General features: G+C 33.0%; 3 protein-coding genes and 1 long non-coding RNA gene across 7 annotated transcripts in view; 2 read left to right on the top strand and 2 right to left on the bottom strand.

Moving 5' to 3' along the window:
• Positions 1-344: 344 nt before the first annotated feature.
• On the bottom strand, positions 345-3,327 carry LOC123697193 (DNA repair protein Rev1). Its single transcript, XM_045643614.1, has 2 exons — positions 3,248-3,327; positions 345-3,108 (listed from the first exon to the last, which is right to left on the bottom strand). Exon 2 carries the CDS (start codon positions 3,106-3,108, stop codon positions 421-423), a length of 2,688 nt encoding a protein of 895 aa, XP_045499570.1. The 5' UTR covers positions 3,248-3,327; the 3' UTR covers positions 345-420.
• A 462-nt stretch (positions 3,328-3,789) lies between these two features.
• Positions 3,790-4,708, top strand: LOC123697305. The gene has a single exon (XM_045643774.1). It carries the CDS (start codon positions 4,128-4,130, stop codon positions 4,665-4,667), a length of 540 nt encoding a protein of 179 aa, XP_045499730.1. The 5' UTR covers positions 3,790-4,127; the 3' UTR covers positions 4,668-4,708.
• A 329-nt stretch (positions 4,709-5,037) lies between these two features.
• Positions 5,038-25,104, bottom strand: part of LOC123697528 (transcriptional regulator ATRX homolog) — a 35,411-nt gene continuing 15,344 nt past the window's right edge. For 3 of the 4 annotated variants that reach the window (XM_045644073.1, XM_045644074.1, XM_045644071.1), the window contains 12 exons: positions 24,772-24,943; positions 23,780-23,892; positions 23,328-23,436; positions 22,916-23,087; positions 22,420-22,632; positions 21,985-22,144; positions 21,290-21,420; positions 20,609-20,632; positions 18,619-18,700; positions 17,652-17,770; positions 16,644-16,825; positions 5,038-7,182 (listed from right to left, as the gene is read on the bottom strand). In XM_045644073.1, the coding sequence (XP_045500029.1) occupies position 7,182; positions 16,644-16,825; positions 17,652-17,770; positions 18,619-18,700; positions 20,609-20,632; positions 21,290-21,420; positions 21,985-22,144; positions 22,420-22,632; positions 22,916-23,087; positions 23,328-23,436; positions 23,780-23,892; positions 24,772-24,943 (1,478 nt within the window). In that variant the 3' untranslated portion in view covers positions 5,038-7,181. The remainder of the gene's footprint in view (positions 7,183-16,643; positions 16,826-17,651; positions 17,771-18,618; positions 18,701-20,608; positions 20,633-21,289; positions 21,421-21,984; positions 22,145-22,419; positions 22,633-22,915; positions 23,088-23,327; positions 23,437-23,779; positions 23,893-24,771; positions 24,944-25,104) is intronic. The other variant, XM_045644072.1, reaches the window with a different exon arrangement.
• Positions 7,764-8,492, top strand: LOC123697529. The gene is made up of 2 exons (XR_006752244.1): positions 7,764-7,852; positions 7,952-8,492. It is a non-coding gene; the product is annotated as an uncharacterized LOC123697529 (long non-coding RNA).

Here is a 25,104-nt window from a genome sequence, read left to right as displayed (position 1 = left end):
CCTTCTGTCTAGTCTGCAAGTATGCATTTTTGACTTAATGTATTCTCGCCATATAGCATATAAAAGCTTAACAGTGATACTAACTGCCATTTTAAAATTTAAATATACAAGTGTATGATAATATACAAACTAACACATTTCGGATGCTTGAGGATTTACATATTATTTTTACATAATGCGTTTTAACTTGCCCTATTTTTTTAATATCTGATTTAATAGCTTTAGTCTGTACCTGCCACATGAAATAAGTTAAAATATAGTTATGGCAGTATTATGTGACACAGTCTTATGTTTATTTTAAAATGTTTTATTAGTAGTCATAATAGACAAATAAATGGAATGAATGAATCATGATTGTTTTATTTAATATCACATTAAAATAGTTTCTAATGAAGAACAGTCATAATATCACAGAATATCTCAATCTTCCACCCATAGCTTCTTACCATATACAGTTAACATTGAGCTTTGAACATGGTCCAAAACATGATTAAAAACATCATTCCAAATCTCATTTTTCATTTCAAATGTCCTTCTTTTGAAAAAGTTTACGAGTATATGAAGTTTGTCGATATTTTTGTTCATTACCATTTCGCGCATATACGCTGCAATCATATGTATATCACAGGATTGTGGTGTTTGACCACTATCAAACCAAGCTCTAAGTAATTCTCTAACCTGCTGCCAAGGTAGACCCAATAAACCTGATCTTTCTTCATTTTTAACATGTTCCTCTTTAGCAATTGGTTTGTTAATAGTTTCCCTTTTATCTAAATTCTGATTGTCTTTTGGTACATGCACAAACTTTTCTAAAAGATTTCTTGAAGTTGATTGTTCTAGTTTTATGGTTTTAGGTGGTCTTCCTCGTCTTTTATTTGGCGATCTTCTAGATCCCAGTATTGGTGATTTCTTTTTTGGTGATATATTAACCTTTCTTGGAGTAACTGGTTCTTTTTTTATACTTTGCCTGGATGTAGAAATATTTTTAGGCTCCTCCTTTTTAACATCTATACCACTTACCAAAAATTTACTTATAGCACCTTTGGTTTTAAGTTGATTATTATTCAATGATTCTAATTTGGTTACTTGTATACCAACTCCTCTCATTTCTTTTGGATCTATATTCAATTTTTTACATAACAGTACCACTTCTTTATTAATAAGTTCAGAGTCATTTGTTGCTACAGGTAATGATGTTGATTTATTGATGACATCACAGAAGCCATGGCCTAGAAATTTTGCAGTTTCTACAGGAGCATCTGCAGCTCTGACCATGAGTTTAAGAGTAACACATTTTCCCAAAACTTTGAACTGTTGCATTCTTGTTTCAACTTCTACAGAAAGTTGTCTGAGAAATTCATAGCACTGTTCATTGTTCTCAAACCTTATCCCATAATTTACTTCTGCTGATACAGATTTTCTAACTGTATGGTATGTCAAAGGATTTCTGTCGCGCCCACGACATTGATCAAATAATTGAGAGCCTGTTTTATTTCCTAAATGACCCTGTAAGCTAGATAAAGTGAGTGATTGCAGTGATCCACATGTTTGGTGGCCAAGAGCTTCCAATTTTTGGGATATTTGCCTTCCAACCCCTGGCAAATCTTTAAGCTTTATATCAAACATAAAATCTTCAATTAGATTTGCAGTTAGAAAGAATTGTCCATTTGGTTTTGCTTGCTTGGTAGCCAATCTTGCTTGCAAGCGATTTCCTCCAAAGCCTGTAGAACATGGGCAGCCTGTCTTTTCTTTTATTTCTTCACGTAATACTGTTGCAAAATCTTCAACACTCACATCTAATTCTTTTAATAAATTTGTACAATCAACATACATTTCATCACAAGAAACCGCTTCTATATCTAATGTATATTGTGCAATTGTGTTATACAAAGTATAGGCTACTTCTTTATAACCCTCAAAATCATAAGGGATAGTTTGCAATTCTGGACATAGCCTTAATGCTGCTCCCATAAACATGCCATTTTTAATACCCTTATTTCTAGCTTCATATGAACAAGAAGCTATTTCACTCATAGATCCAAACTTATCATTTTCCCCACCTATATTATCAACTCTAGTTTCTAATTCAAACCCATTTGGGGATATGCCTGTAGCTTTTGATAACTTATTAGCTTGCCTTTGTTTATAAAGGTTAAATTCAGCTGCTCGATCTACTCCTGTTCTCTTCATTTGACTCTGGCCACCTTTAGAATGTGTAACAGCTATGGGCTGCCCTCTAAGTTCAGGATGTTTTCTTAAACCAACAGAAACAAAGAAGCAATCCATGTCAATATGCATAATCACCTTATTATATTCAAAATTCAATGCAAAACAACTATTCTGGTTGAATGATTTAATCTTTTCCTTAATACTGATGCATGCTGGAAATTTGAAATTACTGGTTTCCCTAAGATCATTAATATGCTGTTTAAAACAAGCTCCAAGTTGTGAAATGTGATGAAGCCTTGAATTATTGTAGAACTCAGATATAAAATTAGGATCTATGGCAGTTTTAGGTCCATTTCTTAAGGTTTTCAGATCTAATTTAGAATCTATTGAACCTGAAGGCAAAGTGTCATCAGTTTTATGTATGGTTGGTTTAACTTTTTGTGGGGAATATTCTCTTTCAGTAATCTCTTCTTCAACTTCATCCTTACATGCAATTGGGCATTTTCTAGTTGATAGTTTATTAAAATTTAACTGTGGTTGTGTTCTTTTGCTACCATATAGTAAATAATCTTTGTAGTCTAAGAGTCTATTTGCAGTTATGCTTTCCGTAATCCATTCAGGCTTTACTACATTAACCAAAGACATTTTCTTGACTTTAGTATCAGGTAAATTTGAAGCTATAACAAAATCTTCACTTCTCTGGTATGTATGATATATACCACCATGTTTCGCCATCAACTCCTTTAACTCATCAGCAGAGGGGATTGTGAAACCATTCACAAAAATACTCACACCAGAAAATATATCAGAAATTTTATTTTCATTGCAAGCTTTTGAAGTGAACTGATCTTCCAATTTAGATATTTTAGCTTGCATATAACCACCCCATCCTTCAAATCCATTATCAGGGAATTTTTCATCGCGGCCGCGGCGCCTCATCTTTAAATTTTAAACAAAATATATTAAACATTAATATACTTAATGTGAATATCATAATCATGATTCTAAAAATTACTTATAACTACAAGTACTTATATTGTAAAAATAGGAATATTATTTTATATAGATAGGTGCGTACTGGTACGTAGCTATGCCCTAAAACAAATTGAATTGTAAAGCATTTGCAGTGTGAACGGAACAAAATAAAAATGAATCAAGTTCAAGTTCAAACTTCTTACATCAATGTTCATACAACCACAGACCACAGCATACAACAATCAACATGACAATTTGTTAGTTGACTATGTAGTTGACTGTTGAGCAACTGTTGAGTGTTGACATCAAGGTTGACATTACCTAATTTGAGACGAGTTGAGCCAGGGAAATAATAGAACGTAGTATATTTCTGTCAACTGTGTAATAGACAAAAGACATCCTACTACTAATGAAATGGTACTTCTGTGGTACTTCCTATTAATTTTAATAATTTATTTTAATTAATATTATAAATGTTGTGTTTGTTACTTTTTAAGGCAAATACTTAGAACAGATTTCAATGAAATTTAGCACACATATAGAGGGTAACTTGAATTAACACATATGATAGGTTTTCTCCCGGAAATCCCACGGGAACTATGCGGGTTTTTCTTTGAAAACGCGGGCGAAGCCGAGGTAAGGAGCTTGGGTGTTCTCCTTTGAGAACTAATTTAAGCACAAATAAAAAAAAAAGAACCAAAATGTTAGTAGGTAACCGATCTGTGGATAGAGCTCGTTTGAGGTTTCTTTATAATCGCGAACTAAAAAAATATAAGTTGTCAAACGTCAGGCATGAGGCATATGTCAATGTCAAAAAATTTGAATTTGAATTTTTGTTGTTTGGCTTTGAGATATCGTTATTTGTTATGAACTGCATTTATTAAATTTCATGAATTATTCTCGAAACTAAAGCTCTTTAAAATCTGCTGATGACGTCTTGGTACTAGTTGTAAGCACTTGAAAATTAAGAAAATCTAAAAACCATGTCGGTCATTGATAATGTCCTCATAGCACCTTGGGTTGGCCCGACGTGTTACAGAAACAGTTTAACTGTTGTCGTAGTTTCTTCAAATGTTGATATTATAGAAAATATTTCGGAAGCCTTGATAGAAGTGCACGATAGAGTGAACTTACGTTGGAAATTAGCCGTTTTAAGGTGCTTCAACCTGGAAGATATTGCGAGGCAGTCGGATGTAACAGGGAAAATGGATATAGATTTTGTTATAATAGCAATGGATTCGAGCCGTATTTCGTGTATTGAGTGGGTCAAAAATGTGTTGGATCATGTTCATCCAGATTTGAGAATTCGTCGAACTGTGCTAGTGAATGCAAGTGGGCTTCCAGTAAATGCTATGGCCGTCAATACAAGTGAGGTGATATATTTTTGTAAAGAAAACCAGTTAGATATGTTAAATGCAAATGCTTTGAAAAAAGATGAAACTAAGAGCTTAGCCCGAAGACTGCTGAATTACATTGAAGTGTCAATTGGAAGTAAAACGGGACTACCCAATATAAATGTGTAAATCTATGTTTAATTGTATATTTAATAAATTTTTAACGTTTATTTTATGTATTATTTTAATTTTCCTTATACCTAATTGATAAATAATTGAACAACCCAATATAATTTTAACATTATGAAATGCTAAGTTTTGTACATAACATTTGTATAGAAGTTTGTTTTTCCCAGCACCTTAATTTTTGCTCAATACTCGAACAAATATTTCTCACTCATTGCTCATAGTAGTTTGCAAGAAACCTAGCAATAGGACTACAATTTATTTTTTTATGTTTTTTCTGTGCTGGTACATAAAAGTTGTGTGCAGTAAAGTGAAGTAAAGCCACCTATAACTATTGTTTCTATTTTTGAGGGTTAAAAAAAAAACAACCATATTCACATTTAAAATTATTTATTATACTTCAATTTTACTACAAAATAATAGGAAGTTTTCTACAGTTACCATTATATTATATATTACATATTATATAGTGAAAACTTAGGTCTTCACATGTGTGCGAAATTTAAGTTTGCCTTTAATAATCACTTAAGTAAAATTACCAGTAAATTACTTAATGTCTAACTCAAATACTGCTCATTTATAAAAAAAAAATGTATATAACTTATAAATAAACATAAGAATAAATTCTAGCATATTATGTAACTTATATGAAATAAAAACAACATTCAGAATGTAATGTTTTAGTATAAAAAAAAAAAAAAATAATTAAAACACTTAAAATTATCCATCACACAGGTAAATACAATCAATTACTCTAGAATATGTAACTATTTTAGTTTTCAAAATCTTAAAGTCACAAGAGTGACTCATTAACATAAACGTATACAAAATTGTAAGAAAAAGTGATATCACAACTAAACTGCCCATTACTCGAGCCAAATAAATAGTTCTCACAAAATCACAATCAGTAAAACCTACTCACAATGATAGACCGTTTGTTGACAATAATTTGTAATCTCCCGATAAAAATCAATTGGTAATGGAATGAATTATGTATTAATCAGCTTACAAATTATCCAAAAATAATTTATCATAAAAAGACCAGATAAAATTTAGTTTCTAAGCCCCTGCTTGTTGTTTTATATCTAGATACAATAGATGAATGAAGCACATAGATTTTGCGTTGAAAGTCAACTATTACATTGCACAGTTGGCTCACTTAAACCAAAACAGAAGACAACTACTATCATTATGCCTTAACGCTATCTTCCTGTACCGAATATACAATTATTAGTAGGCTGACATTATTTTTTACTCTATATTTCTGTTATAATCAAAAAGTTAAATACTAAATGCAAAAAAATGAATCAAATTCAACACCTATATGTATAAAAATGGTTTGTCATGTCACTTTGAAAAGCTTTAATACTTTTGTATAATAAAACTAATAAATATGTGTTAACTCTTATACCAGTCCAAACTCCAAGCCACTGATTTTTTTACCAGTTTATCTGTGCAGATATAAGTCATAATAAAATTCAAATGTTTATCTGAAGTCAAGGATAGCAAATAGTTATTTCTTAAAAAAATTCTCACATTTAAATTATTTCAAAGTTAAATAGATAGTTTAATTTCATGTCAATTTAAAATTAATAAAGGTCGTTATTTCTCTATGCTTAGTCCAATTACTTTTTGTCGTCAAATCAGACAAATATCTGCACAAACATTAACACCAAAAAAAAAAAGAAATCACTGCGACAGCAAAACATAAAAAATACCTATTACCACATAAAGATGTATTATAATCTAAAAATGCTGACATTTCTACCAATATGTACATTGAATATTTGCTTTTGAATAATCGAATTTCGAAATAGTATATGTGGTATGTTTCTCATAAAAATTAGTTTTATTTTTAAGTCATACAGTTCTTGTGAAAATAAGAATGTACATGCAAATATAGACTTCCATTAGGGCCTCAGAGATTCTTTTTGATATGTGAGTTAATAGTATTCACTATTCATGTTTCATTGCCTTTCAAACAAATTTGTTCCATAGGAGAATAGTATTTAAATTTAAAAAGTGCATAAAACACATATAATTTGAAAATTGCACACAATGAATATAATAATCATATAAGTTATACCTGATTGAATAAAACTTAAATATTTAATTTACAATTAGGTTCCAAGATGAAAAAATCATACAACTGTAACACACTCTTGTGAGTTGCTCTAGTGAAAATATTGTACGAAAAATTGGCTAAACGTTACCACAAAAAACTTTAGACAGAGTTTAACTTTAAGCTCGGGTTCGCTTTAATCTGGTTTTGTCGTATTTCACAGAGACAACTATTAAAGTGACAGATCCCTGGTTTAAAGTTAGACTGTGTTTAAATTGTTTTGTGGTAATACCATATGAGATTCATGATATGTGGTGTAGCGCAAGCTGAAGGCTACATTGAATACGCCCATGGTTTGTCCGTCGTTATTCCGGTTGTAATCGCTACGACATCTTCACATTGCTGCTTAGCACCTTAATATCATTCACTGTACACTTATTTCATAGTTTCACTGTTCTGTAAGCAAATTGGGAGAATTAATAAAAAACATAGAAAGGTAATTTAAGATTTGGTTAAATACTGTTGTAATAAAATTAAGGAAAAATTGTTAACACACAAAATTATTTATACCGTTAATATTCTGTATAAAGATATTATCACAGACTAATAATAATATACTACGTATACAACAGACGGTTCACTCCATACAAAAAAAGTTGCACTATGAATTTGCGCAATTAAAGCGCCAGTGGGGAAAAAACGTACTACATGTTCGATTATATCTCTTGGTCTTTTGCTTTTAACACACTAGATGGCACGTTAAACACAGACTTGAAGTTCTTTTCCTTCCAGAGCCACTAGATGGCACTAATGTAAATATATGTACACGTACCTTTTATTTTCAAGTCTGTGGCGTCAAGTGTCAATCAACATAATAATAAAGATAAATACCTACTCGTATTTTTAAATAAACAAAGTAAAATGACTTATTTAGTCACAGAGTACATTATTATGACTGGTATTTAGTTCACTTTATTTACGAGATTCTGTCAAAACCAAAACGAGAAGCTTTGTTTGTTTTCGTTTTTAATTGTTGATTAATATTTAAAAAATAAGTGCTAAATATGGTTTATGGATGGACTGTGAGGTTATGTAGAATCTACAGGCAGAAAATAAGCTTTATATGGTAAACTGATATTTTCTCAGAACATAAATTTTTACAAACATGATTTTTTAATGATTGGTTTATGGATTTGTAACCCAATATAAGATTGTTTTATTACAGACTTATTGCTTACGTTCGCAATAACAAATTTGTTCAAGAGAGGAGAAGAATTAATCCATCCCAAATGTAAATAATAATACGATTCTCCACAAAAACATTGTAGACACAAGAAAGGGATTTCTACATTTGCTACTAAGAAGGATATGGGATCATGAAGGATTTCATCTGTTTTAATACCAGTAAAATGGAATGAGCGCCGTGGCCGTGACTGTGTTTGGTACATAAAGAATGACAAACATTCAACTTGAAATTATGAGTGCATTACGGGCAAGGGCACAATAAGTTGCCCTTTGACTAAGATGTACTTAATTTTAAGGAACACGAAAATGGATGGCTAGAATAGGTATAATCGCATACATAGTATTTATTTCTAGTCTGTTGTATAAATAATCAAAGACTACAAAATATAATGAACTATGTCTTTAATATTAATTCTACAGTTTACAGTGTACTGTGTAGTGTGTAATCTATTGTATGTGTGCATCTAGAATATATAGTCCTGTTGTTCTACAGTTTAAGCAGTTCAATACAAGCTTACAGTCGAGTCAAGTGTTTCACTAACCACCAACCATTGCATGGCAACCCTGCCAGTTTTGTAAATTGTAGTCTACCTAACCTGACTGTTGGTTTTGATTTGTATCACACAAAAAATACTATACCAAATTTCAAGAAATAAGAATTAAATATTTGATTAAATTTTACTACTATACAGGAGCTTATACATGAAACATGACCAAAGCAGGGCTTTGGAGAAAGTGTGTATGGACAAAGACCACAATACATATGGTGCGGACAACTGCATGAAAAGCATGCAGTAAGAGACATTAAATAAATAAATAAATAAAACACATTTATTGTCAAGATCACAACACGAGATACATTTATAAACAAAGGAAAAACAAAAAGAAATAAAAAGAAAAATAATTAAATAAAAATAATCTTATTCCTAAGAAGTGAGTGACCTGATAAATGGAGCCAACTCAGTATATGATGGCAATGTGATTAATACCTTACCACCACTGATTTTCAGTGACCCCAAGTGACTATTGGAGTTTCAGTCTAGAATTGTATATAATGATAATTTAACATGAGTATATTATGTGAAAGATATATTTCTATTAATATGATAGATACTAATAAATAAATACATCAGTTAAAACATGTAATATAGGTAGCTGGTAGATATAATATCAGTATGTAATTATTTATATACTTAATGTAAATAAATAAAATGTAATTATGTATATGTTACCGGAAATGTATGAAATCAAGGAATTGTATACAAATCCTAGTGGTTTAAGGACGCTGTCACAAATCTGCGTTACTCAAATTTAGGTATCTAACGTCGCCACGTGGTTCGCGGGAACATCACGCTCACGTAAACATAACGCATTCCATTTTATAGACCATCTTCATACTTGATATTATTTTTAATTTATTACGAATTTTAAAAATTCATTTTTATACTTTTATAAGTAACTAGGTAGGTACAATTATTGTGATAAGTATGTTAGTAACTAACTTTAAAAAAAGTGTGTGTTTTACAAAACCTCTAGGAATTGTATGCAATATCTAGAAGCTTTTTAAGAAATGTTTAAAATATGTACTTTTTTAAGAATTATCATACATATTATTATGTTACCGGCAATGTATTAAATCCGGCATTGTATACAATTCTTAGAAAATATGTATGTATGTTATATGTATGTTATTCCGAGTTACGGTCCGAATTAAATAAATTAGATTCGTCACATTACCTAGGAAATCTGAACTTTTCCTAAGGAGCAAACACATATTTTGCAAATGTGGATGGTTTTTAGGGAAGCTATTACCCGAGGTCAAAACTAAAATCCAAGATGGCGCCGACGAAAATTTTACATCTTTTCGTCATGGGTGTCATTTTCATGGTTTTTGGGGTAGCTATTAATCAATATGAGGTCAAAACTAAAATCCAAGATGGCTCCGACGAAAAATTTGACATTTTTTCGTCATGGGTGTCATTTTCATGGTTTTTGGGGTAGCTATTAACGAATATGAGGTCAAAACTATAATCCAAGATGGCGCTGATGAAAATTTGACTTTTTTTCGTGATGGGTGTCATTTTCATGGTTTTTGGGGTAGCTATTAACGAATATGAGGTCAAAACTAAAATCCAAGATGGCGCCGACAAAAAATTTACATCTTTTCGTCATGGGTCATGGGTGTCATTTTCATGGTTTTTGGGGTAGCTATTAAACAATATGAGGTCAAAATTAAAATCCAAGATGGCGCCGACGAAAATTTTACATGTTTTCGTCATGGGTGTCTTTTTCAAGGTTTTTGGGGTAGCTATTAACCAATATGAGGTCAGAACTAAAATCCAAGATGGCGCCAACGACGATTCCTAAACATTTATTTCAATGCTCTTTAAGATTATTTCTCTCTCTCTCTCTCGTAGTATATAAGAATTCGACTATACAGGGTGCCCCACTATCGGTATACTAAGTGTTAAGGGACTTGTAGTTTTGCAAACCCTAATCACGTAAAAATACTTAAACAACAAAATTACATAAAAAAAAATTTGCTAAATTTTTTCTGAAAATCCATGTTTTCTTCTCTAACTTCGTGCAGCCGGCATATACCGTTTCGCTAATGTGATTATTTTGTCTATGAAAACATAATTAAACGATAGCTCACGTGCGAGTGACAAAGTTGGGCGGGTTGCATTTACGGGGTGTACCGTGTACACAAAGAGTTTTATGAATTAATCTAATTGAAAAAAAAGATACACCTGGCATTTTATATAAGTATTTTTTACGTACGTAGCGTATGCAAAGCTATAACCTATACAGAGTATGAGTGAGTATGAGTATTTTAAAGAGATACATCATTTAAAGAGACACACCTAAAACCACAAAAATGACACCCATGACGAAAATATGTCAAATTTTTCGTCGGCGCCATCTTGGATTTTAGTTTTGACCTCATATTGGTTAATAGCTACCCCAAAAACCATGAAAATGACACCCATGACAAAAAGATGTAAAATTTTCGTCAGCGCCATTTTGGATTTCAGTTTTGACCTCATATTCGTTAATAGCTACCCCAAAAACCATGAAAATGACACCCATGACGAAAAGATGTAAAAGTTTCGTCGGCGCCATCTTGGATTATAATGTTGACCTCATATTCATTAATAGATACCCCAATAACCATGAAAATGACACCCATGACGAAAATATGTAAAATTTTCGTCGGCGCCATCTTGGATTTTAATTTTGACCTCATATTGTTTAATAGCTACCCCAAAAACCATGAAAATGACACCCATGACGAAAAGATGTAAATTTTTTGTCGGCGCCATCTTGGATTTTAGTTTTGACCTCATATTCGTTAATAGCTACCCCAAAAACCATGAAAATGACACCCATGACGAAAAGATGTAAAATTTTCGTCGGCGCCATTTTGGATTTAAGTTTTGTCAAATTGCTTTACCCCACCAATCCGTTCAACAACCCATAAAAAAGGGGATCTCAGTCAATGTAATTTTTAAAACATAATTTTAAATTACAAATAATTTGAATATGAAACTTATACAGTTTACTCTTACTTATAAAGTATCAAATATTTCAAATCACAAAAACGACAGTGCACGCACAATAATCTTTTTCTTATTCGTTTTTATTTTTGGGACGAGGAGCGATACACCCGTCCTTCCAAGAGCGCTTCTGAGCGCGGTCTGACGACCCGCGAGAGCAAAATGTATGAAGAAATCAACAAGTATTTTTAATTTAGCTAATAATTGAAATAAAATTTTGATTTAGATACAAAAAAATTATCATAATCTATAAAGGACTATATATCCCTCAATAATGTATAGGTAAGAAGATAGATTAGGCTTTTACTTTTCTTAAAATGGTACCGTTTTAGACCCCATTTTTTTGCATTTTATGCGATTATTGTGCTGGGAAAATCGTATTTCAGCGACAATTTTGTATAACGTCGTACAATTTTTATAAGATGAACGTAGAGCTGAATATATTATCTTTAAATTAAGATATTACTATGTTCTCACGTGTAATTGCTTTAAGTTAAAATGGTACCGAAAAACAGCGTGTTTTTGTAAAAATCCGTAATAGCACCCTTAAGATCCGAATATAAGTCGAAATGCAACGGCGTGATAATAGAATGAGACCAATTTTATAATAAACTAGCAGTCCGCCCCGGCTAATAACAATAATATGTTCATATTATCTTACTAATTAACATTTCTTAAATCAACTTATATTCAATCAAATCAAATTTTCATTTGGTAAGTAATCAGTCCCCTCGTCCTGCTGACCCGTCGTGCCGTGTACATGTCGCAGTCGGATTGTATAATCCGCCGTATTACAAACAGCCGGCATTTTGTAATATGCCGAAATTCGTCTTTTTCAAAAATTCTACAAAAAGACGGTCGCGAGCCGACGGAGCCCCACGAAGTGGGGCTCCTATTTCTGTATAGTTTTAAAAAACACGAACCTAACCTAACCCACCCCCTTATCCAAACCAAAAAATTCTGATTACGAATTTTTGGCATATTACAAAATGCCGGCCGTTTGTAATTCGGCGGATTATACAATCCGATTGCGACATACATACCCCTCGTCCCGCGTACCTTCCAATATCTTAGATGTTTTACATTTCCGATTGTTAGTTAGGAAATGTATAGATTTCCTAGGAAATGTGTACTATAAAATGATTTATTTCACACATTTCCGTGCGATTTTAGGAATTACATACATTTCCTAGGAATTTTATACAATGACGGATTACATACATTTCCGTTAACATATACAATGTTTATATTAATTAAGTATAATGATAAATAGGCAGAAAATAAATGTCTATATAATGTTATGTTATATTATAACCAGTAAATAAAATAAATATTTAATTAAAGTTTATGTGTAAACTGTAATTCGATACAAATGCACTAAGGTTTAGAACAGGATTTTAAAATATGTTTCCGGTATTGGAAACGAAAATTATTAATATTTGTCAAACTGGTTAATGGTGGTGGAATGTTGTTCCAACACAGTGGCATTGTATCGAAAGCTACCCTTGAAAGCTGCTGAGTGGTGCTTGGGTATGGACAGCTGTTTACAGTTTGCAGACCTGGTTACTTCGTTCACCTACCCATAAGAAGCTACAGCAAATGTGATGCTTCCTTGTGGATTATGTATATCTACAGATCACCCATATTTGGCAATCTCGCTTCACCTATAGTAGAGCCATTTTAATAGGCAACATTTGACAGTTCAACAAAATTCAACAACGTAACCTAGTAACGACGACATAGAATAACATGATATTTCGTTTTGTTAGAACTGCACATTTGCTTAACTTATTTCAATTACGATTACATATTTATAATAATAATGACTGATACAAGTAATTTTAAGATTTCATTTTACTGATAAACCATCCTAAACATAATAATCAATTTCTGAATTGAAGAACTGACGTCGCTACAATTTTGTGTCAATAAACCTTTTTTCTTTTTAAATACTAGAGACGTTACTCTAAAAATCGAAATCTGACATCTAGAATCGAATGCATTGATTACTTGTGAATAAAAATCATCATTCTAATATATAAAAATCAATGCCACTTTTCGTTGTAATTCCATAACTCGAGAACGGCTGAACCGATTTCGATAATTCTTTTTTTATTATATTCCTTGAAGTACGAGGATGGTTCTTATGTAGAGAAAACGTTAATATGTACCACGGGCGAAGCCGGGGCGGACCGCTAGTAAATTAATAAATTCGATTGACAAATGTTTCAAATCCGTATCGATTAATACACTTTAATCGATGTTTTTAAGCAGGTTACCTCTCTTCGAAGATAAAATTGATAGACGTCAAATGTTGCCTATTAAATTGGCTCGACTATAATGGCCTTGTCTGTTCAAGCCGAAATGAATTAATTACCTACTGCAAAAATTAAATAATTTAGATTACCTGGAAAGGACAAGGAAAATAAACTTTAAACAAGTGTTCGACCGATTATTACCAAGTAGGTAAATAAATTAATGACAAGACAAGGTAATCAATTAATGCTAATAATTTCCTAAAGAAAACATTTTTTTCAAAATTTTCACATAATAGGTACTTAACTAGCAGGTACTAGACTCAAAAGTTTATGATAAGTCAATGAATGATAAATAGAATATGTTTAAGTAAAATGAAGTAGTTTATTTTACAATAAATTAATCTTATAAATTACCAACTTTCATTCTGCGGCTTCAACCGTGTGCCTTATTCAATCCCTGTTCCTACCCCTTGAATCCTATTTATGCAACAAAATTGAGATGTCCTTTTTCAACGTAGGTATGTACAATGTACATAATATATCGAAATTTCCGTCAAAATCGGTTCAGACGCGTGCGGGAATACCTATTTTCTCGTGGTCCCACTATTTTGTCCTACTATGACGGAGTAACTTTCGTATTTATCTACAAAACAGAAATTATTTGATTGTTTGTTTGTTTGTATTGGATAGGATCCAAAACTACTGGACTGATTTGAAAAATTCTTTCATCATTCGAAGCAAAAATTATACCTACCTGATGAACATAGGCTACTTTTTATAACGGGACAAGTGATAACTGCGTTAAAAACAACCGACTTCAAACTTGCACTTGCAAAATTTACAAATACCTACAGACAAAAATGCTCATAAAATAAAAACTACTGGGCCTATCCGAATAAAATTTTTATGGGACCAATTCGACACCATCCCGCATCGAACAAAAAAAGAATCACGTAAATCGGTTCAGAAACCTCGGAGTAATCGGTGTACATACATAAAAAAAAAAAATATACCGGCCGAATTGATAACCTCCTCCTTTTTTTTTGAAGTCGGTTAAAAATACTTCATTCGGGAATCGATGTCGAAATATTTAATTTTAGGCGCATAAAGAAAAAAAAACGCAAAGGATCATTCAAAACCTTTTCTACGGTTTAAATCTCAAAACTTTTTGGTTCATACTTCATATAAAGGTAATCTGATAGGATTATTTAGAAAATAAAACAAGATGACGTAGGTAGGTATTTAACTTTAGTTTCGATTTATTATCAATAATGATGATTTCTTGATATTCTTAACGTCGCGGTTGGCGCAGTTGTAAAGTAACTGCCTACTGAGCCGACGGTCCCGGGTTCGATCCCCGGTCAGGGCAAATATTTGTGTGATGTACTTGATTATTTGTTTTTGGGTCTGGGTGTTATCTATATATTATGTATTTATAAAATATTATATTATTTGTATACGTAGTATATTATTATTAGTCTGTGATATTATATTTATCGTCGTCTAGTACCCACAACATAAGCCTTAATTGAGATTACTGTGGGACTAGGTCAATTTGTGTAATATTGTCCTTTAATATTTATTTATAATTTATATATAATTAAATGTGACTAGAAATAATATACTTACTACGGTTTAAGTATAGGTTGTATCGTAGTATATTATTATTAGTCTGTGGTTGTATATTATTTTGTAATGAGATCTTGCAATCAAATATTCACACAATCTCGCAAGTTTTCCGACAATTCATTTTTCGTATGAAAATTATCAATACACTAGGTACCTACCTAATATAGGCCGCTACAGGAACGCAGTTTGTAATAATTAATAACGGCTTTAACCCATTTACAATATTTTTATAGGTGGCAAAGGCAATGAGACTATGTATTAAAAACGTAGTATATTATTATTAGTCTGTGGTCTGTGATAATATTATTATTAGTCTGTGTTAAAAACGTGAAAAGTAACGTAAAAAGTCTGTAGTGCCATCTATTATTCGTTTAGCATCGCCAAATCGGAGGAGAATAACTTGTTTATAGTAGTTTCATGAGATGGCGTTGTTTTGAATATAAACTTTTCTGTAAAATTAGTTAAAATCGAGCGAAAATGAAATTAAATAGGTAGGTTCCATTTACAAAAGTATGTAAAAAATTATAAAAAGCAATGAAATTGCAATTAAATCTAATTTTATTTTTTGCTGGTTAAAATGATACACTTAGCGGCATCTATTGGTAGTCGGATGGCATTAATCCAGTTTTGTATGTAATGAACCAGACATGATATTATTAATGGTTTGATTGCGTGGATAGAACTGCAGTATCTCAAGTTGTAAATAGACTCTCGTCTCTCCTTATTGGGTATATGTATTTGCTGATGAAGTCTCCATATCACTAGATATTGAGACTTTATAATAATAAAGCCACCGTTATAAAGGCTCGCACTCACTTGTCTGGGCGAGTACACGACATTACAATAAATGCGCGCACTCACCAGCCAGTTCGACCTACCTTCCCCACCCATACAAAATAAAGGCGCGCAAACACTAGCCAGCTGAAGCTCGACTATCCCCACTCTCTTTTACAATATGAAGGCTCGCACCCACCAGCCAGGAGCCGTATTATTTTCAGACAGCTTACGAAGTCAATTGAACTGACTGGCAAATTTATATTATATCGATAGATGATCTACTGTCTTCTACAATGGCTTACTCAGTCGAGCTCGACTATCTCCACTCTCTTTTACAATACAGGCTTGCACACACTAGCCAGCTCGATCAACAGCTGTCCCCCACACGCCGCTACAATAAAGGCTAGCACACACTAGCCAAGTAACACACAACATAAAGGCGTACACTCACTAGTCAGAATCCAAGTTGACGACGTCATCGCTGGGCTTGGGTCTCGCGGCGAGCGGCGGGCGGCCGCGCGGTCTGCCCGAGCGCTCGCCGAGCATCATCTCGCGCGCGCGCTGGTGCTGCAGCGCCATCGCCACCGGGTCGCGGCTGCCGAGCCCGCCCGCGTAGTACTTGGCCGCCATCGGCTGCGCGGAAACGCGCACATATTGTATTATACGTTATATATTTATGCAATACAATAATACAATTCATTATAAATTAAACATAATCTCTTTAGAGATTTACCGCGCGCCAGCGCCGTCGACATACAAAATAAAGATACGATAATATTGACAAACAATAATACAATGTAGGACATACAATGACATACAATAATGTTTAGCAATTGTGTATGTCCTATACATACATTAACAATTGTATAGGTTCGTTAACTACTGATTTCTTAATGTAAAAGTAAAGAGGAAGAGGGAACTTCCCTACTTCAGGTTTTTTTAACTAAACAAATATTTTGTAACCACACTGTCATGCTGATGAATAATAATAATAAATTGTTTCAATAGAAAGAAGGTGTGTGTCGAGCATAAGTGTTGAAGTGAAACTTCTTAGACAATATTCAAAGATACGAAAAATCGTCTCCATACTCCATGACGTGACGTTATCGACATTACGCGACCATAAAATTTTACTCTCAACGCGCCTAAAGAAGTTTCACTTCAAAAATTCATACTTACAGGAAAATATCATTTTGGTTAAAATTGTGACAGAATGAGCATAACCTTTTTTTCTGTTCAAAATTCAATAATCTGTAAAAGCAATAGACACGAAACACAAAAAGATATTCGAGTAACAAAAACAAGTCGGCGAAAGCTGTGCCCAGAGTGAAACATCTATATTAACAACGATACACAAAATAAGTGTGTCTGCCCTATCCCGCAAGGAAATTCAACCGTAGAAGAAGTGCACCAAATGCGTCAAACCCATCCTAACGTAGGACAACATAAAGTAACTCACGTTCTGCTGCTGCATGAGCTGCTGCAGGCGCATCTGCTGCTGGCGCTGCCAGGGCGGCTCGTACTGCAGCCCGCTCGTGCCGCCCATGCCCATGCCCCCGCCACCCGCACCGCCGCTCGCTGCACACAAACATTTATATTTTATACAGTAGAGGTCCGCCCCGGCTTCGCCCGTGGTACATATTTCGCAATAAAAGGTAGCCTATGTCCTTTCTCGGGTATCAAAATATATCCATACCAAATTTCATGCAAATTGGTTCAGTAATTTAGGCGTGATTGAGTAACAGACAGACAGACAGAGTTACCTTCGCATTTATAATATTATTATGGATTAATCGCGGTTTCACTGTTGGTCTTAGCGCGATGATATGATTCTTTGGCATATTATGATAATATACAGTTACATATTTTGTAATTAAATTGTAATAGTGACATGATTAAAAAGAGCAACTAATAACTATGGAGTTTCTTGCCGGTTCTTCTCCATAGATACTGCTTTCCGAATTGGTAAATGTCAAAAATATGACGTTTCAAAAGTGCTTCTCAAAGAAGTCTAATTGAGTAAATAAATGTTTGAGTTTTTGTGGGCAGTGCATGGGCTATCTAACACCGAAAGAATTTTTCAAATCGGACCAGTAGTTTTCTGAGATTAGCGCGTTAAACAAACTCTTCAGCTTTATAATATTAGTATAGATTCGTACAGTTATTTTTCACAAAAATTAAACTAAAAATTATCGTCCGAACAACAAAAAATTGACAAATCCAAAAAAATGCAGTCAAATTGGGAACCTCATTCTTATTTTGAAGTCAGTTGAAAAATATCAATAAGAATAAATTGTAAATTGTAATAGGTGATTTTATCTCACAACTACAGAATAATTTGCACATAAAACAGTCTACAATACAAATAACTAAATTAGTTATTCATAATACTTATTTATTAAAAAAGTGAACTATTCAGTACTAACCTGGATTCATAACTGAGTTCATTAGTCCTGGATTCATCATACCGGGTTGATATTTGTACATTTCACTCATTTTCTGCATTAACTGTAAAAAAAAACACCATCCCAAATAATTATTTTAAGACACTTGACTTAAATCACTAAACAAGGATAACAGATGTTTTACGGCTGATTTTTCAATCGTTTGTTAAAACTTATTCATCGAATAACGTATTAACTTAGATTACAAAATAAAGTACAGATGGAGCATGACAACCGCCCGTCGCCCTTGTCAAAGAAAATACGAAATCAAAAACAAATACGTCGCTGCACCAGTGCTATAGCGCATATAGTGTCATGCAATACGTCAAAAAGTGTTTGCAATTTTAGTAAAAAAATGCCGTCTTGTGATAATAAAACGCTGTAAAATTTGTTCCCGAAAACAAAAAAAAAGATGAAACATCGTTTCACAGGTTTTCTGTAGATTATTTGGCTGATTTATTTCTTTAATACGAATAATAATTTTACAGATATGAAGGAATACAAAACTTCAACGTATGTTGCCAGTATTTTGAAAATGAATTTGCCATTTTTATTGGTAAAACGGTAAAATGGTTAAAGGATCTTCAGGATAATGCTGTTGGATTTTTCGATCGTGAATGTGATTATTTGTATAGTGCACTAAAGGTTCATGATAATTATTAGATTATTTTAATAAGCATAATACATTATTTTGTTACTTTATAAAGCTTAAAAACGTCATAGTCGTTTTCGCTAGCGATTTAATTTATGTGAACTCCATGATGGATATGATGAAAATAAAGTGTCCCGTATTCTCGACTAAAAACTACCGCTATTCGTATTCATATATTATGAAAAATAAAAAATAATATAATTATTATAGTTAATATTGAAACTTTTTTTATGTAATTTATTTAATAAAAAATTGAATACAATTTTTTTGTCCATATATAACTTTAGTAGGCAGGTACTTTATGTAATAAAAGAATTTAAATAAAAATTAAAACTTGACTTCTCATTTATGTATATAGCCTACGTCACTACCGCCACTAACATAATAATTCAGATCATTGCAATGAAACCTCACAACTCAAAATCGGTCCAACGGTTTATACTGCAGGGCGTGTCAAAGAAATATTATACATACATCCATAAACTCGAAAAACATAACCCTCTTTTTTGCGTAGTCGGGGAAAAATTTGGGAAATTTTTCAATATCTAGCAACATTACACGCACACAGAAGCACCGTGTACGTACAGTGCAGCGGCGAAATGACAGCACACATAGCTTTATTGAAAATGACGATAAATTATTCGGTTTAGTTCGGCAACGCTCCATCTGTCTTTTATTTTGTAATCTAAGCGTATTAAACTACCATTTCAAAAATGAATTCTAATTGTCCGTATTTGACAGTTTACAGGTGACATTTTAAAATGTTCGTGTAAGTGCTGATTTACACAGGGTCAGTAACTGACTACAAATTCGAGGCAAATCAGTGCTGACCCGAAAAAAAACCCTGTGTAAACAGATTTGAAGTCAGTACAGAGGCTTGAAGTCTATGGAAACAGTTAAAGTCAGTCGCGGCGCCGAAATTCGGCCCCGCGACTGACTTGTCTACTGACCCTGTGTAAATCAGCACTAATACTTTATTGGACGGATAAATTTTAACCAAGGATTGAAAAATCGGCCCTGTATCATAAATTTTAACCTTTTGACTTTTTTCATGCATATTATGATTACATTATCATATTGCCTTAGAAACTAAACAAAAAGTACAAAAAAAAAAAATCATGCTGTGTAGTTTTTAGTGGGTTGAAAAGTTGAATTTTCTTTATAGAGACAAGAAGCAGTTCTTTTATTATAATTTTACATACTGACACAGAAGAGTGACTTTGAAATATTGGTATAGCAGAAAGTAACACATGCTTTGGTGCTATTTAAACATAAAAGGAACATAACATGATACATCTAAATGTTACAACGAAAACTTACACTATAATCATATCCACCGAACATCTAAACAGATAAATTTGTTTTGTTTATTTTTATTTATATGTGATAAACATATTGTGTAGTCTAAACTTTAGTTATTATTATTTCCTAAATGTCTATAATTAGTGAAGATTATGGCCTTAACTATTCAATAACAGCTATGTATATATCTAAAAATCATATAATGTAAAGGTACCCTACATGGATTCTGTAAGTAAATTTGTAATTCTATAGACACATGTAAACACCTTTCTATGACATCTCAATATTTAATTTCTAATTAAATATGTACATTGGGAACATCCCTAATCTTTTGATTTACAGAATAAAAACAAATATGTAGCTGTCTTGTTTAAAGAAAAAATTAATATCATGATACAAACCCTATAAATCTACATGATGAAAAAATTAACCAATAAAATTATGCTTTTTCACACCCTCATATTTTAAGTATTACCCTGTACTCAAATCCTACGAATATATAATACTAGCTGTGCCTCGCGGTTTCACCCGCATTGCTCCGCTCCTGTTGGTCTAAAGGTGATGATATATAGCCTTCCTCGATAAATGTGTTATCTAACAACGAAAGAATGTTTCAAATCGGACCAGTAGTTCCTGGGATAAGCACGTTCAAATAAACAACCTCTTCAGCTTTATAATATTAGTATAGATTTAGCTCACCTGTGGATTAGTATTGTACAAGAGCGGCATAAGATCTCTCAATTGGTTATCAGTTATGTTCGGCGACTCTTTGCGTATCGCGGCTAACGCGTACGCTAGGGATTGTTGCTGCGCGGCCAGGTAATTGGACACTGAAATAATAAAAATGTTTTTTGATGAATATTTTGAAAATAAATTGAGGATACTGTGAGTAGTACTAGAATGAAGAATTCTTTGTTTTATTTTGTAGAAAATTCAACTGAATCAAGTCATATTAAAAAACATGTTTTTAAGCTATTGCATAGCTTCTTTCGCGGGCCTTGAGAGCGGGGACCGAATCCAGAAATTCCGTAACGAAAAAAGACCTCACGCTCCCCACTTCGACCGGCGGAGGTTTGGCTTGAAGGCATAGCATGCAATAGCTTTACCGCGGCAGTCCCCGAGTGTCACACTTCTTTTATTTAATTATCAAGTAATTGCAGTGATATATCTATTCATTTTCCAATCTTATCTTGAAAATAAAATGGAATATGTATTCAAGAAGCTAACTATTCATTTAAAAGTAACGAAAACTGTTAATTATACAACAACTTATAGAAACAGGATTTTTTTGAAAAAAATGCATTGAAAAATTAACCTTAACTTTGTTTAAAATCAGAATTTATTCAATATCTTGAATATATACATTCAAGTTTTAATAAATAACAGAAACTTACTCATTCCATTAGGCATAGCATACGGTGAGGTGAAGGGAACAACTGGTGGTCTCGTCTTTTCATTTTCAAAGTCCTCCCACGCCGCTTTCCTCTCTTCCTCCGTGAGTGTTTCCTCTTCCTTGTTCTCGAGCAGCGAATCGTGCTCGTGGTATTTGTATATCTAGAAGATTTATGTATTAAAATTATTATCATAATATATCGTTGGAAACATCATCAAAGATCAGACAAAGAATATTGTTTATAATAAAATAAATGTTCTGTAATCAAAAGTTCGGGATATATAAAATTATGATATGAATAATATATATGCATAGCGATTTAAACTGTTTATGACGATTCAAAAGTATAAGAAGAAGTCTAATCGAATAAATAAATGTTTGAGTTTCTAGATGGAACATTCACATCATTGGAACAACAAAATAAAAAACCACATACACATTGTTCATGTTCCTTCAGCATTTCGGCGAACAATCTATCTTTCGGCAACGGCGGTATGGGCCTCGGTTGCGGTGGCGTCGGCTCAAACTTGTACAACTCGGCTAAATCATTTTCTGCATAATGTCTGTCTATTTGCTGTTCGTCGATCACACGTTTGGATATTGCTTGTTTTGTCACTTGCCGCTCGTAGATTTTCTCCTCCATGGTACCCTAATGGTAAGATTTATACAATATTATAATATAAAAATTTAAGAATGTTTTTTAATATGGATATATGGACGAAGTTCAAATTCCCTTGTAAAGAAAGAAAAAACGTTTCAATAGCAAGTCAGTGTGACAAAAAAAATAAAAGAAGAAAATATTTGTAAACTAACAGAACATCAGAGAATCATCCTAATTTAGATTTAGAAGTGATTAACTACCTACATTACCTTATTTTTTACAGAAATGTATATCAGTATTTACTTTCATAAAATAATTTTTTTTTACTCACCATAGCCAAAAACCGGTAAATATAGCAGGGTTTCTTCTGTCCGAAACGGTACACACGGAAAATACTCTGAACATCATGAGAGGGGTTCCAAGACACGTCGAATATAACCACACGATTCGCAGCCACCAAGTTTATACCGAGACCACCCGCTCGCGTTGATATAAGGAATAATCTACACAAAAAGAAATTTATTAAATATTTTTTAATTCACAAAGAACTATATTTTCCATACATAAATTATTGCATATCTTTCTACACATATACATAACAATTTTATGGATATGCCTAGGTTTTTTTACAAAAATGATAAAACATTAATTAACATCAACTTTATAAATTTATAAAAAAAAACATTATAAATCACAGTCATAACTTTTTTGAATGTTTTTTTCATAAGAATTAAATGACTTACCTGGCCCTTGGATTGTCTTCTCTGTTGAAGTTTTTGCACCATATAGATCTATTCTCACAAGATGTTGAACCATCCAATCTGAAGTAGTCTATGCCAGGTGACCATGAACCTAAAACAATGATTTTCAAACTATATAGATGGTTCTTTATTTGAATTGAGTTTGAATATTTTACCACTGAATTTATATACATACAAATAATATACAACAACATACTATTAATAAACTGTTGGCTGAAATTTTGAGCAGGTTAAACTTTTAGCTAATATTTAAATATATACATATATTTAATTAAGAAAGAGTTTCACATATTTTGTAAATAATTCACGAAAATTAGATAGAATATATCTATGCAAATCAATTTTTAATCCCTAATCTCACTGAAAATAAGTCCTGGATTTAAAAAAAAAATATGTAAATGAAGTAAATGAAAATGAACACAAAATATACATACCAACATGTCCTCCCAGTTTCTCGTCTACTCTCGCCTCTTGTGTAGCTTCGTCCACTTTTCCCAGGAAATGCTCTATCAGATCCAACGAGTATAGAGATTGCGAAAACACCAACCTGGTCAAAATTCAATTTCATTGTTAGCTAAAAGTGTAGTACATATTTTATCTTATATGGCGTAACTTGTGAAAGCCGACATTTCTCATTTTTCATTTACACGAGAAACGGAGTAAAAAAAAATATTGAAAGGCTTTTCAAGTAAATTTAGTTATATGCAAAACACAGGATCATGTAATCCTCTTTTATAACATTTATGAGTTAGTGATTACAAATTATTCTACTTCATAATCACTTAGCACATAATTTCAAACCTACATTCATAATCTGTTAAGTTTTTCTTACTTTTTAGATTGTCTTAAAGTTACGCATCTATCTAAACGACAATAAGAGCGGCCGTACACGGGCGGCTCGAGCAGATAACGGCTGAGCGACGTGCACGGACTGCTCGAGCGGTCGCTCGTTGACTGCTCGAGCTGTCGCTACAAAGTTTGTACTAGCCGTCAACTGCGCGGTTTGTAGTACAAACCGCGCAGTTGACGGCTTGAAGCGGTCGCGACGGCTCGAGCAGGCCGTGTACGGCGGTGAATGAATGTCTATAGTTCACCGCGCGGTCGCGGCTCAACTGCTTGAAGCGGTTCGTGTACGGTCGCCCTAATAACTCATCAATCTTCTATATATATAAAACTCAAAGGTGACTGATATAGTGATCTATCAACGCACAGCCCAAACCACTCGACGGATCGGGCTGAAATTTGGCATGCAGGTAGATGTTAGGACGTAGGCGTCCCCTAAGAAAGGATTTTGATCAATTATACCCCAAAGGGGTAAAATAGGGGATGAAAATTTTTATCACGCTTATTTATCTTTTCCACGCAGGCGAAGCTGCGGGCAACAGCTAGTTTAATAAATAAAGACATCCTCCACGCACAAACTCACAATTTATCCCCAATCGCTTCACACTGCCGCAGGATGTCAAACAGCAGGATCAGCTTGTGCGAGTTCCTCATATCATCCAGTTCTTCTTCGGAGACGAGCGGCATCCACCATTCTGTGGGGTTCTCGTTCTTTACCTCGACCACTTCTTGTATGTCGTCATCTTCTGCTTCCACTGTTTAAAATAAAAGTATTTGAATATAATAATTTTGAACAGTGTTGTTTTATTTTGTTTTATCACAGAACAGGAAAAACTAATAGAAGTGCTATAATGTCATAATTAGTATGAAAACCAGTGTCGCCAAACCCACACATTTAAACCGATAGTTATACAGT

The sequence above is a fragment of the Colias croceus genome, chromosome 14, assembly GCF_905220415.1.
Source record: "Colias croceus chromosome 14, ilColCroc2.1".
Taxonomy (NCBI): Eukaryota; Metazoa; Arthropoda; class Insecta; order Lepidoptera; family Pieridae; genus Colias; species Colias croceus.
The sequence above is the reverse complement of the archived record's forward strand: the minus strand, read 5'-3'. Positions and strand labels throughout refer to the sequence as shown.